Source organism: Trichomonas vaginalis, chromosome V (assembly GCF_026262505.1).
Source record: "Trichomonas vaginalis G3 chromosome V, whole genome shotgun sequence".
In the NCBI taxonomy this organism is placed as follows: Eukaryota; Parabasalia; order Trichomonadida; family Trichomonadidae; genus Trichomonas; species Trichomonas vaginalis.
Window position 1 is genome coordinate 8,384,121 of NC_067207.1, and position 16,722 is coordinate 8,400,842.

Here is a 16,722-nt window from a genome sequence, read left to right on the forward strand (position 1 = left end):
CATCTATAAACAGTTCATATACACTCTTGTTTGCTTCTAACAATGTTTGTCTTTCTTCGGTATGTGGAATTTGTCTTGGATTGAACTTAGAAATATCTAATGTCATGAAATATGAGAACAAGTGGTTGTAAAAGTCAGATGTCAAAGTTTCTGCTAAGTCGTCAAAATATTCTGTATCTTGCATATGAGAATCTGACGTTCTGACAACTACATATCTTCTGTCAGAACTTTCTAACTTCATCGGAACAGTATTGTTTGAAACCATAATGAAGTTTGCAACATTTTCACAAACTCTTTGGTCTTTATATTTTCTTTCAACAACTCCAACTTTGTCTGTTATAAGACTCTTCAAAGCATCTGAGTTTAAAACCTTTGTTGTATCTATACTTTGAAGTTCGTTACATACTATAAGTTTCATATTCTCTATTGAAGAGTTAAATTTACCGCAGATGTTTTCTAAGTTTGTCATATTCGGATTCGAATAACCTTCTAACAGTTTGCACAAAATATCTGTAAAGAAAGTATTCTTACCAGTTCCTTGTTTTCCAATTATAATGAGAGCAGTTTCATTTTTAGCACTTGGATGTTGTAAGATGTTTGCAAACCAACATAAGATATACTCATAGACTCTTTCGTTTCCATTGCATAAATTTCTTGATGGTCTAACCAAGCTTCTATAATATTTTCTTTCCATTCTACTTGTTCATATTTATATCCAGTGAGATAGAATAGAAGTTTGGAGAAGGTGTATAAAACTTTATACCACGAACTGAAAAATCTTCAAGTTTTGACAATAAGATATCCCAAGCATCTAACATCTTCATGCCAACTTGTACGACTTTATTTTCTTAAGTTTCTGTCTACATTCTTGTTCTGAAACTATTGTCGCTCTTGGTTTGTTAAAGACAACATCCCATTCTTTCATGACATAACATTCTGGGGCAGAGTCGACATTAAATGACTAAACGTTTCAAATTCTCGACTGCTTTGTTATAGTCTCGAAATGGACACATATTTCTGAATGCTTGGAAGTCATTAAAAATCTGAAACATCTATTCTGTACATTTTATAAAAATAAAAAAATATTATTTTTTTATTCTTGACTTTGTTGTTCCATTTGTTGATTTGTTGTTCTTGAGCTATTTGTTGTTGAAGTTGTTCTTGTAATACAATACTTTCACCAGTTGCATCTTCCAATTCGAAACTTTCTGCCGTCATTGACAAAATACATAGGACATAAAAGTTTTACAGGAACAAAGTTTGCGTCAACTAATGTCAACGTTATACTTGCCAAAGTGTTTTGAGTTCACTAAGGTTGAAAATTCTGCATTCGAATGAACAATAGGCAAACCAGCAGAGAAAGTATTGTTTATACGCATAAGTATCTTTTGGTCATAGTAGTTTTGTCGACATTCGATAACACTTTGAACCTAAGTTTGAAACAATATATTAAAATAGGTGTGCTTAAAGTCAATGGAACAGACATTCCTTGTATGACACCTTTTCCTGTTATAGGAAACTGTTGGTAGTAAAAAACCAGATATAAGTTTTGTATTATAGCTTCATATTTTTATAGTAAACTCAGTCGGACATCCAAACATAATGAAACCTGCTCTAGTTGCAGCACATGTTACACTCGTCCTTAAAGTATTAAATAAGTCAACAAAACCTGTTGGTGTATATCTGAGTAAGTATCTTCAAAGGAGTATTTTTTACCATTCACAACAATAAAGTCTTCTGGTGTCAAAAGAGCAAAACAGGCTTTTAGTCGTCATTGTGTTTAAGGTTAGTTTACAATATCGTCCTTGAGGACTTTGTAAGTTTGTTGTTATAGAATTATATGACTCAGGGTTTTTAGTCGTAATAGTATAAAACCATTGTGTCTTCTGCCATTTACTTAGCAACTAAAATTTTAATGAAATGTTGTGGTCGTCAAATATTTTTATGACGTCTGGGAAACTATATTTTAAGTTCAACGTCTCACCTCCTTTCATAACGTATATCTTGTCAATGACATTGTATGAAACACCACAGCAAGCAATGTCGGGTTCTATTTCTTTGATGTTTATATCGTCTGCCTCTGTCAAAAGTTTCAATAGTTCTTTCAAAACTTCATGAGGTGCAATGACATATGAGTTCACTTTTACAGGGTTGTGTTCGACCAAGTTTAACATTATACTTAAAGCTTGACAAATCTTTCCTGAGTTTGAAGTTTGTCTTTAAGTTGTTGGTAGTCGTTTCGAATATTCTGCAACAGAACTTAAGTCTCTGCTAACTTCAGGATATGTTGGTTGTTCTTTTACAGGAACAATTGCTATACCATCTTCGTCTTCGTATGGTTTCCCCACTTCAACATCTCTTTCTTTGACATGACAACAACACTTTGACTGTTTGTTTGAGTTGGTGAATTTAACTTCACATCTGCCATCGCCATTAAACCTTTTGAAACACTTACGCTTCTATTTTTCGGAAATGACATTTTACTTAGAATAAAAAGATGGACGTATTTGAGTATATCTTCGAATTGAAGCAAAACAAAGTTTACAACACACAACAATACAAGTTCATTGACAGAGTAGTTCTTTACACAAACAATGGAAAATGTATAGAATAGCAGTCTTTGCTGAACCAAAATATTTTCATAAAGCAAGAAAGTTGGTATTAACCGAGATGGTGAAAGTTCTTGAAGCAGACAAAAATATAACAACAAAACTGACCGATATTTTCTAAAGGTAAGTTTATAATACAATATTATATCAAAACTGGCGTACTGTCAATATTTGACGGAGAGAAGTCAGTTCAAGAACAACTTACTGACTGCTGCCAAAATCTGCTCGATGGAAGCTGTCGTTATACCAATCTGAGGAGCCCGCAGGTTTCATCGAACGAATCTTCAAAAGAGCATCTTCCGTGAAAAGTGCTATTGGTTTTGTAAACTTCTTTGCTTTCAATTCATCTGGACGTCTCTGTCACCAGTATATTGTATTTGAACTGTACCAACAGTTGAAATACCACCCATAAAGTCTTCTGAGTCAGCAAATGGAATGCCAAGCCAAAAGTTTGAACGGTCTCCATTTGTATATTGAGTTTTTTGACCTCCTGTATGAGTCCATACTTTCACATATGGCATAATAGAACTTTGCATTTCAGGGTTAATGGTTGTTGTGAAGTTGTTGTTAAAGTTCATAGCATCTAATGTCAAGTTGTATGACCTCATATCCTCAACTGTAGAATATTCTTCTCTTGGATAATATTTGCCATCTATGTTTATATGATATTTAATACCAGGGTTGTAGAAACAAGAATAGTCATTTATAGTTCGTCTGAACAGTACAAACAGAGTATCTGCATGTTTCATTGCAGTTGTTAAAGCAATATCTGTTCTTGCACTGGGTCAGCACTTTGGTTTCCAACTTCACCTGCAAAGTCTTTGACAGATATTTGGTGTATAGGGAACATAAGTGGAACTGCAATATATTTGGCAGCTAAAGCATTTGAAATATCTGGGTCCAACATATAGACTGCAAGTCTGCTTTCTATTTCTTGCATTCAAAATTTTTCGCATGTGAACTTAACTGGGTCCCAAGCATCTCCAGCAGCATTGAAATAATAGTTTACTTCAGTGTTGAGGTTTGAGAAACCAAAGTCTAAGTCAACTTTGTTTTTGCAAAAGTCGGCGAATGACATTTTATTTGTTCCACTACTTCTGTAAGAGTGAATGGGTCTTGTGTTGGTGCAATGACTAAGTTATTTTTGCTTGGAGTAAGTTCGATAGAAATTTTTCCTGCCCAGTTTGGCAAGTATCTTAAAAACCTGAAGATGAGGAAAGATGACAAAGGAAACTCTAAGTTTCAGTTTTTACTTTGGTTACTGCTGCTGCAGTTTCAGCAAAAGGTTAACATAAACTCCTGGAACGTTAGGGTCAATCTTCTTATTTTCTCAATATTTGCATACTGGTCTGTTTTGTTCTCTAGCTTGTGGTTGTACTGAGTTTCTCAAAGCGAACCATTCATAGTTTGCCCATGTTACTGTTTGAACTAAGTCAGAGTTAGAATATATCTTATATCCCATGAAAACTTCTGGAGCATATTGGTATCCGACATAGAAAATTCCATTGCAACCTTTCTTGTCAGACAACTTGGCAGAAGGTTTTATTTCAATGTCTTGTTCCACGTATATAGAATGAGTTGTCAATAGAAATAATGTGAAACCTGTCGCAAGCAATATCTACTGTTGTTGAAGAACCTTCTCCAAACTCACCTACGTTTCCATAAGAAACAGCAGTTGTATATTCGTAAGTTCCAGGAACTATTTCTGACCTTCTAATGGCATTGTCGCATTCGTTATACCATTCGGAAACATTTCCATTCATAGCATCCAAAACTGTTGGCGTTATATTCTGAGCGGCGTACATTTCATATGAGTAAAAATATAGAATAGTTGGATTTATATGTCATAATAGAACCCACGTGGACCAAGCTTTACTTTCTTCCTGACTGAGTTTTTAACTCTTCTTTTTCCTTCATTGCCACTACTTTCACTAGATGAAGTTACTTCTTCACTACTTTCTCCAACTCTTCTTCTTTGGTGTCGTCTTGGTAACTTGCCCTCTGCTTCAAGTTGTTGCATCTTTGCCTCATGTTCAACCTAGTATGTGTAAATTTCCCATGTCCTTTTTGCCTTTGGGCTCTGGTCGCCCATCTCAGGTAACCTATATCCTAGAAAGAGTTTGTCATAGTCTGTATTTGAGTCGTCGCGTATTGTTTGCATGACTCTTTCCTGAGTTTCCGGTTCAAGCTCTTCAAACAGTGCCTGTCCATATGGAATAAGCTCGTTTCCAAATATATGTTTTTGTAACCATTCTGGTTTTCTTTCCATGTTACCAACTATATCTTTTGTGAATGGGAAAGCTTTTACCCAATCTTTCAGTCTTGCGTCGTTTATTTCTGTAGTTGGTTTTATTTTGTCAAGGAACATGTTTTTCAATACTAACATTCATTTGGTACTGTCCATTTGAGTTTTCTTAAATATTCATCCCTTCTCAGTTCATTGTCTGCAAAGTAAGTTTTTATGACATTTTGTAAACTTTCGTTTGCAAGGTCATGTACAATAGGTTTCTCTTCCTTCTCTCTCCCTAACTTTCTTTCTAAACTCTTCACCAAATATACCATCTCTATGGTTCTGTGTAGTTCTTTGAGATAAATGTTCTAGAACGTCAGGTGTTATATTTCCATCAGCCATGTTCATTTCATACTGGTCCAAAATATCTGCATCTTTCATATCTTTCAATGGCATTAAAGCCGCGCTTAAAATACAGCTATGTCTCGTTCACCATTGACTTCCATTGCGTCTACAACTTCTTGGAATTGTGGTTGTAAGTTTATGAACCACCTATCTGGATTAGCTTTATGACCCCATCTCATTGTAGTTCCATCGTCTGCAGAAACAAAAGTAGGTTTTGTTTCCATCTTGGTTAGGTTCTGAATGAACTTTAAACAATGTTTCATTTCTATATGTTTTCTTGAAATTTAACCTTTTATTTTCACCGAGTTCATCCGAAGATTGAACGTTAAATGCTCGTAAGTAAAAAGGGTTGTTGTATTTGTGTACATTTTCTTTCAGTACTTCCATTCTATGCTGAATATTTTCATCTGGTGCTGGAGTCTTTTGTATGTCGGCAAACATTTTTCGATATTCTTCTACTATGTCAGCCGAATTTTTTTAGCTCTTGGAAATATTCCATATTCTCCGCATACTCTTGTTGAGGGTCAAGATTTTTCGGCTGTTCCAAATCTTCATCTAGTTCTGTGAAGTTAGTTTCCAAAGGAGTGACTTGTTCGTTTCCTTCAGGCTCTTCTAGCTGTTGTTGCTGAACTATTTCTTCCATGTCTGGTTGTATCTGAACTTCTTCCTGTGGAGTTTCTTGTACCTCATCTGCTGGCATTTCATATATTCCGAGACCGTTTTCAACAATTTCCCTATCTACGTCATCCGCATTCATAAGCTTTTGTTCTTTCGTTCCGTCTCTATTTTTTACGCGTTTCATGACGAAAGTTGAATTGTCATTTAGCTCTGACATCAAATATCTCGGAGTAAATTCATCCATGTCATTTGATGATATGCTATTAAATCATATCCCTTAGCGAGCTTGTATTTTCCAGGTTTGAGATTATATCCGTTTTGGTGCTGAGCCATAAAGCTAAATAGGTTCGGGTCAGTATTTCCATCCTTGAACTTTCTAATAGCTTCTTTATATCTGTCACTAAAGTCAACAGTATCTGGGAAACCACACTCTTCTTTAAGCATTTTTAAGAATTCTTGGTTTCCTTGTTCTCTACTTCTTTTATGTCCTTGCTCTGTTTGTGGTTGTTGTTGTGCAGGGTTTTGAACTGTTGGTTGCTGTGCTGGTTGTTGTGTTGGTTGTTGTGTTGGTTGTTGTGTTGGTTGTTGTTGTTGTTGTGCTGGATTTTGAACTGTTGGTTGTTGTGTTGGTTTTGGTGCATGCCTGTGTCTGTGTCCATGTGACGATGTAAATGTTTTAGGTAGTCCTGGTGCAGGTGCTTCTCTTGGAGGGTTTGGTGGTATATAGGTTCCACTAGCTAGTTATAAGTTCCACCAGCTGGTATATAAGTTCACTAGCTAGTATATAAGTTCCACCAGCTGGTATATAAGTTCCACCAGCTGGCACATATGTTCCATCTGCAGCGTAATGTCCTACCTGACTTTTCGTTCTTAAGAAAGCATTTACTAGGTCTGTTTTGGTCTGTTGTAACTCTTTTTCTTGACTTTCCACAACAGTTGCTCTAACGGCGTCATAGGCACTTTGAACTGCCTGTCTCGTTGCTGCATCTGTTATTTTCGTCATATTTTGTGCTACTTCTTTTAACTCTTTGTCGAAACCTTCAGACTTCAGTTTCTTTCCAGATGAGAAGTCGTTCACTTGTTTCACCTTACTATGAAGAGCTTCGAAGGCGTTCTTAAAGTCAGCATTTGTTAAAGCTTCATTTGAACTGTCTTCATCCGCTTGTATTTTTGTCCTTATTGACCCTATAAGCTGGGCTGCTTTAGCGTTGGCTTGGGCATCTAACCAGTCATTGTTAGCTTTTATATATTCTGCGCTTTTCATTGCCTTTTGCATGGCTGCGTCGTTATTTTTACTTTCTTGTGCTAAGTTTTCATACTGTACGGTTTGGTTTTGCAACTGTAAAAGTTTTTCTGCCTTTACATTTGCTTCAACTTCTTTTTTATACTCATCGCTATCCATATATGTCTTCAGGGCTTTTTGTTTTATTTCTTCATCTTTCAGTACTTTATATTGAGTAGTATGGTTTTTCAAATTTACAACATCTTGTTCCATTTTTGCTACTTCTGCTGCTTTTTCTGACACTTTTTTCGCATATTCCTCTGTACTTAGTTCTTTCAGTTGTTCTTCTTTCTTCTTTTTCTCTACGTTTAACTCATTGAGTTTCTTTGTGTGTCTGTCATATTCTAGTTTCTTTTCGTTTTCACTTATTTGCTTCTGTATGTCTATGTTTGACTTTTTGACATCTGTTATTTGATTTTTGAGTGAACTCAAATTCATTTGACTTTGAGGGTTATAGGCTGTTCCGTCTGCAGCTCCACCATAGCCTGCCATTTTCGCTAAAAGTGCCGCTCTTAAACCTCCACTCTGTGCACCAAGAACTCGGTTTAAAAGCATAGGATTGCTTGACATTTGTTGCAACATAGTGGGGTCATTCATCATTTGTTGTTGCAACTGTTGTTGTGGTGTTAGTCTTACTATTGGATGTTTCAATGCTCTCTTCCTCTTACGTATATTCTTACGTAGCTTACGTGGCATTTTAAGTGAAGTTAAAAAGCGGCTTTTGACAGATGTTTGTATGACACTTTTTGTTCAGTTTATAGGACCTCTCTCATATTCTATCTTGTCATGATTTCATCGTATATGTTTTGTCAAAACTTCTTCATCGTAATGAGCGTAAATGACCCAAAAATAATGTTTATGTTAGAATGTTAGATCTAACACGTTTTCTAACATGTTTTCTAACATCGTAGAAAACTCATGATTTCTTCGTAAATGCTTTGTCGAAACTTCTTCATCGTAAATGTTTTGTCAAAACTTTCTTGTCTAATTTCTCATGAACTTTCTTGTCTATGTTTTGTCAAAACTTCTTCGTAATGAGCGTAAATGACCCAAAAATAATGTTTATGTTAGAATGTTAGATCTAACACGTTTTCTAACATGTTTTCTAACATCGTAGAAAACTCATGATTTCTTCGTAAATGCTTTGTCAAGACTTCTTCATCGTAAATGTTTTGTCATGACTTCTTCGTACATGTTTTGTCATGACTTCTTCATCGTATATGTTTTGTCATGACTTCTTCGTAAATGTTTTGTCATGACTTCTTCGTAAATGTTTTGTCAAGACTTCTTCTTCGTAAATGTTTTGTCATGACTTCTTCATCGTATATGTTTTGTCATGAAAATTCAAGAGGGTAGAAAACATGTTAGAAAACGTGTTAGATCTAACATTCTAACATAAACATTATTTTTGGGTCATTTACGCTCATTACGATGAAATCATGACAAAACATTTACGATGAAGAAGTTTCGACAAAGCATTTACGAAGAAATCATGAGTTTTCTACGATGTTAGAAAACATGTTAGAAAACGTGTTAGATCTAACATTCTAACATAAACATTATTTTTGGGTCATTTACGCTCATTACGATGAAATCATGACAAAACATTTACGATGAAGAAGTTTCGACAAAGCATTTACGAAGAAATCATGAGTTTTCTACGATGTTAGAAAACATGTTAGAAAACGTGTTAGATCTAACATTCTAACATAAACATTATTTTTGGGTCATTTACGCTCATTACGATGAAATCATGACAAAACATTTACGATGAAGAAGTTTCGACAAAGCATTTACGAAGAAATCATGAGTTTTCTACGATGTTAGAAAACATGTTAGAAAACGTGTTAGATCTAACATTCTAACATAAACATTATTTTTGGGTCATTTACGCTCATTACGAAGAAGTCTTGACAAAACATATACGTTCATGTTTGACAAAACATATACGAAGAAGTCTTGACAAAACATTTACGATGAAGTCTTGACAAAACATTTACGATGAAATTCATGACAAAAAAGTCAACGGCTGGTCGGCTGGGGTTCGGTCCTCCTCTTGGGTCTTGGGAAAAATTCTTAGGGCTAGAAGGCACGAAGTGCCTGGAAGCCCCACTTCCTTTTTTTTTTTTTTTTTTTTTTTTTATACGAGAGAGTAAAAGAAATTAGAAATAATTATTTTCATGAATAAAAGATTCACTACCAGAATGAAATAAAAAAATTTTTTAAAAAATAAACTTCTTACGAAAAATTAAAACTTAGTTATGTTTATTATTTTATTTTTTTTATTTTGTATGAAATGAGCGTCAAAACTAACAACGTTAAAAAATTAGGATTCACAAACGAGGAAATAAAGGATATATTAGAGGAGGTAGGTTATGAAGTTAATAAATATTATTTAAGAAATTGTCAAAAATTTGCCGAGTTATTAAATGATTTAGATTATGATGGAAAAATGAATAAAGATGATGTTATAAATTTCTTATATCCCACATCTGAAGAAGAAAAACCTAAAGAACCTGATGTTTTCCCTGAATATTATGAAGAACGGATTAAAGATGATGAATACAATGAAATTGAAAGACTAAAAAAATAAGAGATGAAATAGATGAAAAAATTAAGGAATTAAGAGAAGTTGAAAAATATAATGAAAATGAAGTAGAGGGTTTAACGAATATCCCAGCTTCAGAATCAGAAGTACAGAAATCTCATGAAGAAAGATATAAAATTATGTCTCAGAATCAACACAAAATTTATTAGATGGTGAAATAGACGAAACACTTTCAGAAGAAGGTACTAAATTTATACGTAAACATAAGTTTCAATTTATTGATAATGAAGAATACCCTTGTATCTTATTTTCACCACCTTTAGATTCCGAAAAATTCAAAAAAGCTCTTAAAAACGTGACATATGCAACTAATACGATTAAGAAAGAAGATCATGATATTTACACAAATTATTATTTAAATAAATGCACGGGTGTTGATAAAGTTTTTGATTTATTAGATAAAATATCAAAAGAAACCATTGGAACATATAAAATTTTATGTGATTGCGGTTTCATTGTTGAAGATACTAATAATGTTTCATATGAAAGAACAGCACCGAAGGAAGATGAAGTGGAAAGGTCTATACCATTCGTTATTAAGAATATAAAAGATATGAAAACGTATAAGCATTATATTTATTCATTTATTTCAGAAAAAATGGAAGCAACCCATAAAACATCTTCTCATCATTTTATAGCTATTCATACATTCCTTTTCAAAGTTGTGAAATTAAATAAGACAGGAATTAGATTTAATGTATCAGGGTACGCATTCTTGAGTAAATTAAAATGTATTCGTCACGTCGCAGATGATAAAAATTTATGTGTTCTTAATTCATTTTATGGGCTTTAAAAAATAAACTTTATTTTTATTTATTTTTTAATTTTTTATTCTTACGTAAATGAACAAAAACGGAACAGCTAAAATGAATGATAATCAAATTAGAGCAGAAGGTAGAAGGTTATTTAAACGCTTCTATAACATTCCTGATGGTGTTAATCCTAAAACTCGTAGAAGCTATTTAAATGAAGCAATAGATGCATATGAAGGGTTTGACATTTCATCAGAAAGTGAGAGATTAGCGAGAATGTTAAATGTTAATATTGATTTCTATTATTGTGATCCTCAACCAGAAGACGTGGACATAAATAAGGTAGACTTTCCATTAGTGGAATCAATAATGATAGATCCAGAATTTGAAACAGTAAATATTTTTTAACACAGAGTCCATGTGGAAAACTTCACGCTGACAGAATAACAGACGTTGAAGCACTCACCGGCTATAAAGTTTGTCCATATTGTAAAGAAGAAGTTTATTCTATCCGTGATGATCCAGAAAGGAAAAACCAAAGAAGATTTTTAAAGCATTGTGAGAAATGTAAAGAAAATAATGGAAGATTAATTCAAGACGTTCAATTGCAAAAGACCAGCAACCATATGCACCACATATTACGAAACAGAAGATATATCAGTGGTTATTAGCTCACAATTTGCAGAAATATTATAAACCGACAAGATATTATATTACTTTTGACTTTGAAACATTAGAGACTAAAGAAGAATTACAACTTTCTGAGTGTGCAACTTTGAACGCTTGCTTAAAACCATTCATGGTATCATCAACGGTTAAATTAAATGATAAAACGTATACGAGGAATTTTTGCTTAACTTCGAGTGATTCTTTTATTTCTGATTGGATTGAGTTTTTATTTTCAACCTGTTCATTAGTTGCTAAATCAAATATGAGTCAATACAATGAATTATTGAAGTCGCAAACGGCGGGGACTTTGTCCCATACATTAAATGAAAAACAGAAGGAAGCATTTAAAGAACTTCTAGATGAGGAATTCAATAAAGTGAATATCATAGGTTTTAATTCGGGAAAGTTTGATTTAAATTTAATTCTTCGTGATTTAAACACTGCAAAATGGAAAATAAAATCAATGCTGGGTTCTTCTTCACAATTTAAGCAAATCATTGTAAAGAAAACAAACGTTCCATATGAATTGAGATTTATTGACATCAGAAATTATATAGCGGGTGGGACATTAGACCAATTCACTCAAGATTTCGGAAACAATAAATCACGTGTTAAATCCTTTTTCCCTTATCAATTTATCACATGGGAATTACGAAGAAGAATTATATAAAGAGGAACCATTCACGAAAGATTCATTTTATTCAGCATTAACTCAAGAAACTATATCAGATAGTGATTATCAAATATATCTCAATGATGCTAAAAACTTTAAGAATAGATTAGAATATTTTATTCATTATTGCAATAAAGATGTTGAAATTATGATTGACCCAATCGATAAAATTATTGAAGAAACATTTGTTTATAAAATTGATATGCTTCATAATCTTTCTTTATCATCGAATGCTTCAATGATTCGTTACGCTTTAGCATATAAAGACTTTAATCCTAATGAAAAATATCCTGAGGAAGAGATAGAATCAAGTTTTGAATTAACGAAAAAGTATTGGAAATATAAAATTGAATCATATAAGAAACAAGATGAAAAAGCAGAAAGGGATACTAAAAATAATGTTTCAATGGATGATTTTCAATACTATCACGATTTAATCCTTTCATCTAAATGCAAAATGTGTGGTAAAGCGTTTACATATGCTAAAAACCAACATTAGATAGAATATAATGAAAAACCACATACTAAAGAAAATTGTCAGTTAATGTGTTGTTATTGCAATGTCGTAAAATCAAATAAAGATGAAGATGTTCAACGTTTAAGAATCAATTTAAGAAATTATGCATTAAAAAATAATTTACCAATGACTTTAGATTCAGTTGAAGCTTATCACATTCTCCGTAATGGAATTACTGGTGGTTTATCAAATGTTCAACATCGAGTAATCTTAAAGGAATCACGCACATTAATAAACTTTCATATAGTCCAGAAACTAAAACTGTATCAAATGAGGACACCACCAACATTATGACTCATTTCGTTGGTGTTGATTTAATTCATTATATCCTTCATCATTTTCATCTAATCCTCATGATTTCATTCAATATACTGACCATAAAATGTATATGCCGGGAAGATTGAATGGTGTTATCATTTGTGATACAGCAACAAAGAAAGCAAAAGCACTGGGAATAATTAAGAAGAAAAATACTTTATTCGTGGCTGAAGTAAAGGGTCACATTGATGAAAAATACATTAATGATTACATAAACTTTTTACCGATAATAAGAAACTTAGATATTATCACAGATGAAAAAACAATTGGCAGTTTTATGTATAATTACATGAAATCAAACAATCTACCAGTTGACCAGAAACAGAGGAAATTAACTCAGTTAGCATCAACACACAACCAATATCAACCATTTTCTTCTTATTATCTTTGGTATCTAATAGACAGATTTCATTTTATCATCGATGATATTCAATCAATTTTAACATTTACGAAAAACACTTGTTTTAATGAATTTGCGAACGAATTTATGAACGAAAGACAAAAGGCTGAATTAGAAGGAAATAAAGGAAAAAGTTTATTTTGCAAGATTTCACTTAATGGATCATATGGTTACGATGCAATGAATACACAAAATTACGCAAAGACTAAAATAATGAATGCACAGAAGGCACGCGTTGCATGTATGTCAAATAAGTTTAAAAACATAAGAGAAATAGGTGAAGATACATATCAAGTGATGCTTAAAGATAGATTTTATAGATGTGATACATGTTTACAAGAGGCATTCTTCACTTTAGATAATGCTAAATACTGGTATTTGGTTTTCATTTATGATTTTATGTATAAATGCATGATGTTAATCGTTTTCATTTCATTGAAGGTGATACTGATTCATCTTATTGGGCAATCGCTGGCGACCCAAATCTTCCTAACACTCAAGCATTTCAAGCAATTGTTACCGATAAACAATTTTATGATAAAAACATTTTCAAATTCGCATTTTTGATTTCTTCTGTTTTGATGAGAAATTTAAACCTAAATTAAAGAATAAAGCTGAAGAAAAAGCACATGAGAAGAAGTTATTGGGTTTAGCAATTGAGAAACAAGGTGATAACATGGTTGCTTTATGCCCTAAGTGTTATACATCATTCAACGGTTCAATTGATGGAAGTGATTTTAAAAAGATTGCACAAAAAATGAAAGGTGTTAGTTTACGACAAAATAAACAATTAACACCTAAAAATTATTTGGATATAATAAATGATAAAGTGATATTTGATGGTCAGAATATTAATTTACAACTTAAAAACGGGTCAATGACTCGCTTAACAATCGGTAAGACTGCATTAACAGGAGCACACACTAAGGCTGTATGTTGTGAAAATGGATGTTGTATGCCATTTATTTAATACAATTTAAAATTTTATTTTTAATAAAATGCCACAGAAGAGACAAAAGGAACCGAATAGATTTATACCAAATGGTTTTAACTTTCAGATTCCAAATAATCAACCAAACGAATTTTTCAAATCCCACCACAGCATCAACAGCCGCAACAACGACCACCACCACACAACCACCACGGAGAAGAACATTCACCCCTGAAGAAAGAAATTTCAATAATTTGATGCGTCAACAAAATCAAGGTTTGAGATTTTATCCGGGTAGTAATGGTATACATATAAGGCATCCAAATTTAGATAGAAGATATACCGCTGAGATTCATATTTTACCTAATAATACGGTTAATTTTGCTGGATTTTATGATCATCATCAGGAAATCTGGACTCCACCATTTGATACCGTTTTAGAAGGAGGAACCGTTAATGATGCGATTCAATATGTAAAATAATGGTTTTGATACTATGATTCAAAGAGGTGGGCACCCTTAAAACATTTATTTTATTTTTATATAAATGGATAACGCAGATTTAGAAAATTTAATTGATGATTTAGTACTTAATCAAAATTTTCTTAATTATTATGAATTAAAATCATATCTCCAAAAACATAATAAAAATATAACGGGTGATGATATGGATTATTATTATTCCATATTATAAAAATGAAATTTTGAAATATCATGATAAAATAATTTCTGAAATTAAAGACAAAATTAAAAATAATGAATATACAAAGGGAAAAACTAAATCACAACTTAAACAGTTGAAAGATTTCAAAAATAAAGTATTAACAGAAGAAGATATTGATGAATTATATAAATTATATAATCCTGAGCCGCAAAAGCCAAAGGAACAAAAACAAAAGAAGAAAAAGCCGAAAACAACACCAAAAGAAGAAAGTAGCAAATGTTCAACAGCTAAAGGTGCAAAACGCCCAGGTCCTTCAGACCATAAATGAAGCACAATGCTTTAATTTATGATTCATTAGTTAAACCATATTCAGCCCGACTTTTAAATGAAGATCAACTTTGGAATTCATCCTTCAACATAAACTCGAAGCGGGAAAGTATATCAAGCCTTTATATACAGCATATTTAAAACAAATGAATAGAATACATCCAGAATTAATGAAAGGAAAATCAACAACTAAAACTTCATCATCCCAAAATCAAAGCAGATAAAATTAAACCACTTGCAACACCAAAACCTCCAACGACAGTAACCTCCTCCTTCAGTTAATCCTTCATCATTCACTTTATTATATCCATTTCAAACATTAAAGAAGCAAAAAGATTTTAAAAAGGATTTCAAGATATTAAATAAACCAATTGACCCGAAAATTCAACCGTTAAAGGAAAAATTTAGTCGCCCTTCATTTGCACCATATCCATATTCATACGAAATCGATCATCTGGAATATTCAAAAGGAAACCTTACTTATTTATTTGCCATTAACATTAACACTAGATATTTATATTCGCATTCCAGTGAAAAGGGAAAACAGAACAGGAAACAAAGAAGAGCTATTCAATACTTACTAGATCATGAAAGAGTAGATAATATAAGGGGTGATGGTGATAAAGGATTTCAGGCAGCTATGGCTCATTATTTCCCACAAATTAATTTTTACTTCTCATCTTCTCCATATACGTTTCATAATAAAATAGTTGATGCGGTAATGAGAACTCTTAGAGATGCGTTAGGGGTTAACGGTCAGATATACTGGGATGGAAATCATGACTCCATCATACAGCAGTTAGTATATTATTACAATAATACATGGCATAGAACTATAAACATGAAACCAGTGGAAATGAAAAATGATATTTCAAAAGAATGGGAATATATTAGAAAGCAAATGGAAAGGTTAAATGATGTTAAACGTGAACAAATTAATTCGGGGCTCATGAATTTTAAACAAGGGGATAAAGTTTTGATTCATCTCGATTATGGAAAAACTAATAAATCAATGACAAAAAAAGACGAAGATTTGACACAATAGCTGAATTTGTTAGATATATTAACGGCAATGCATTAGTTGAAGTTGACAATAAATTAATAGAAATTCCGATTTTTTTATTACTCCATTATATTTAAATAATATTTAATTTTTTTATTTCGTAAGAAATGAGTGACAACAAAGCAGCCAAGAGTCCTGATTCAATTAAGATTCAGAGTCCAGACAATGAATATAAAAAGAAACTAAACAGAATTAAATCAAAAATATGCTATTACAAAAAGAAGCCGCAATGCGGTGGGGCTGATGCCATAAAACTAAAGTAATTGAAAACGATAAAGAGAGGAAAGAAATAATCGAAAAATTAGAAACTTACCGTTCAATCCTTAACTGAGTGAAGCAAAAATAAAGAATTTAATAGAATAAATAAATTGATTGGAAGAGATGAATTTAATAAAGATGAATTTTTAAACTCAATCCAAATTTAATTTTTATTCCTCTTCGACAACGTCTCTTCGAGACGCCGAACCCTTCTGGGTTCTTCTTTCCATCATTACTGCATAACCGCATCTTCTCGGTTTTCGTGGTTTGTTGTTTTTAATTCGTTCTTGCATCATTTTTATCATTTCCTCCCTTGTTATGATTCGTGGTAAATTTTGAGCTTGTGGGGTATCCATTTATATAAAAATAAAATTTTGTTATCAGTTATTTTATCATCAT

General features: G+C 32.5%; 3 protein-coding genes and 4 pseudogenes across 7 annotated transcripts, besides 4 other annotated features; 1 reads left to right on the top strand and 6 right to left on the bottom strand.

Annotated features, from left to right (window-relative positions):
- Nucleotides 1-9,286: part of a mobile genetic element that runs on past the window's edge.
- Nucleotides 821-2,174, bottom strand: TVAGG3_0300050 (annotated as a pseudogene). The gene has a single exon. A coding segment is annotated over exon 1 (1,354 nt).
- On the bottom strand, nucleotides 2,220-3,358 carry TVAGG3_0300060 (annotated as a pseudogene). Its single transcript has one exon. A coding segment is annotated over exon 1 (1,139 nt).
- TVAGG3_0300070 lies at nucleotides 3,550-4,414 on the bottom strand (annotated as a pseudogene). Its single transcript has one exon. A coding segment is annotated over exon 1 (865 nt).
- TVAGG3_0300080 (protein of unknown function, DUF4106 family) lies at nucleotides 4,648-4,977 on the bottom strand (the record flags this gene model as incomplete). Its single annotated transcript, XM_051229500.1, has 1 exon — nucleotides 4,648-4,977. The coding sequence occupies one exon, from the start codon at nucleotides 4,975-4,977 to the stop codon at nucleotides 4,648-4,650; it is 330 nt and encodes a 109-aa protein (XP_051099230.1).
- Nucleotides 5,708-6,046, bottom strand: TVAGG3_0300090 (protein of unknown function, DUF4106 family; the record flags this gene model as incomplete). Its single annotated transcript, XM_051229501.1, has 1 exon — nucleotides 5,708-6,046. The coding sequence occupies one exon, from the start codon at nucleotides 6,044-6,046 to the stop codon at nucleotides 5,708-5,710; it is 339 nt and encodes a 112-aa protein (XP_051099231.1).
- On the bottom strand, nucleotides 7,051-7,840 carry TVAGG3_0300100 (protein of unknown function, DUF4106 family; the record flags this gene model as incomplete). Its single annotated transcript, XM_051229502.1, has 1 exon — nucleotides 7,051-7,840. A coding segment is annotated over one exon (790 nt), but the record flags the coding sequence as incomplete, so codon positions are not given.
- Nucleotides 9,224-9,286: a terminal%2Cinverted (terminal inverted repeat of Maverick-3 transposon ID:TVAGG3_0299900).
- Nucleotides 9,287-9,355: 69 nt separating this feature from the next.
- Nucleotides 9,356-9,866: a mobile genetic element.
- A 728-nt stretch (nucleotides 9,867-10,594) lies between these two features.
- On the top strand, nucleotides 10,595-14,051 carry TVAGG3_0300120 (annotated as a pseudogene). The gene has a single exon. A coding segment is annotated over exon 1 (3,457 nt).
- A 1,363-nt stretch (nucleotides 14,052-15,414) lies between these two features.
- Nucleotides 15,415-16,722: part of a mobile genetic element that runs on past the window's edge.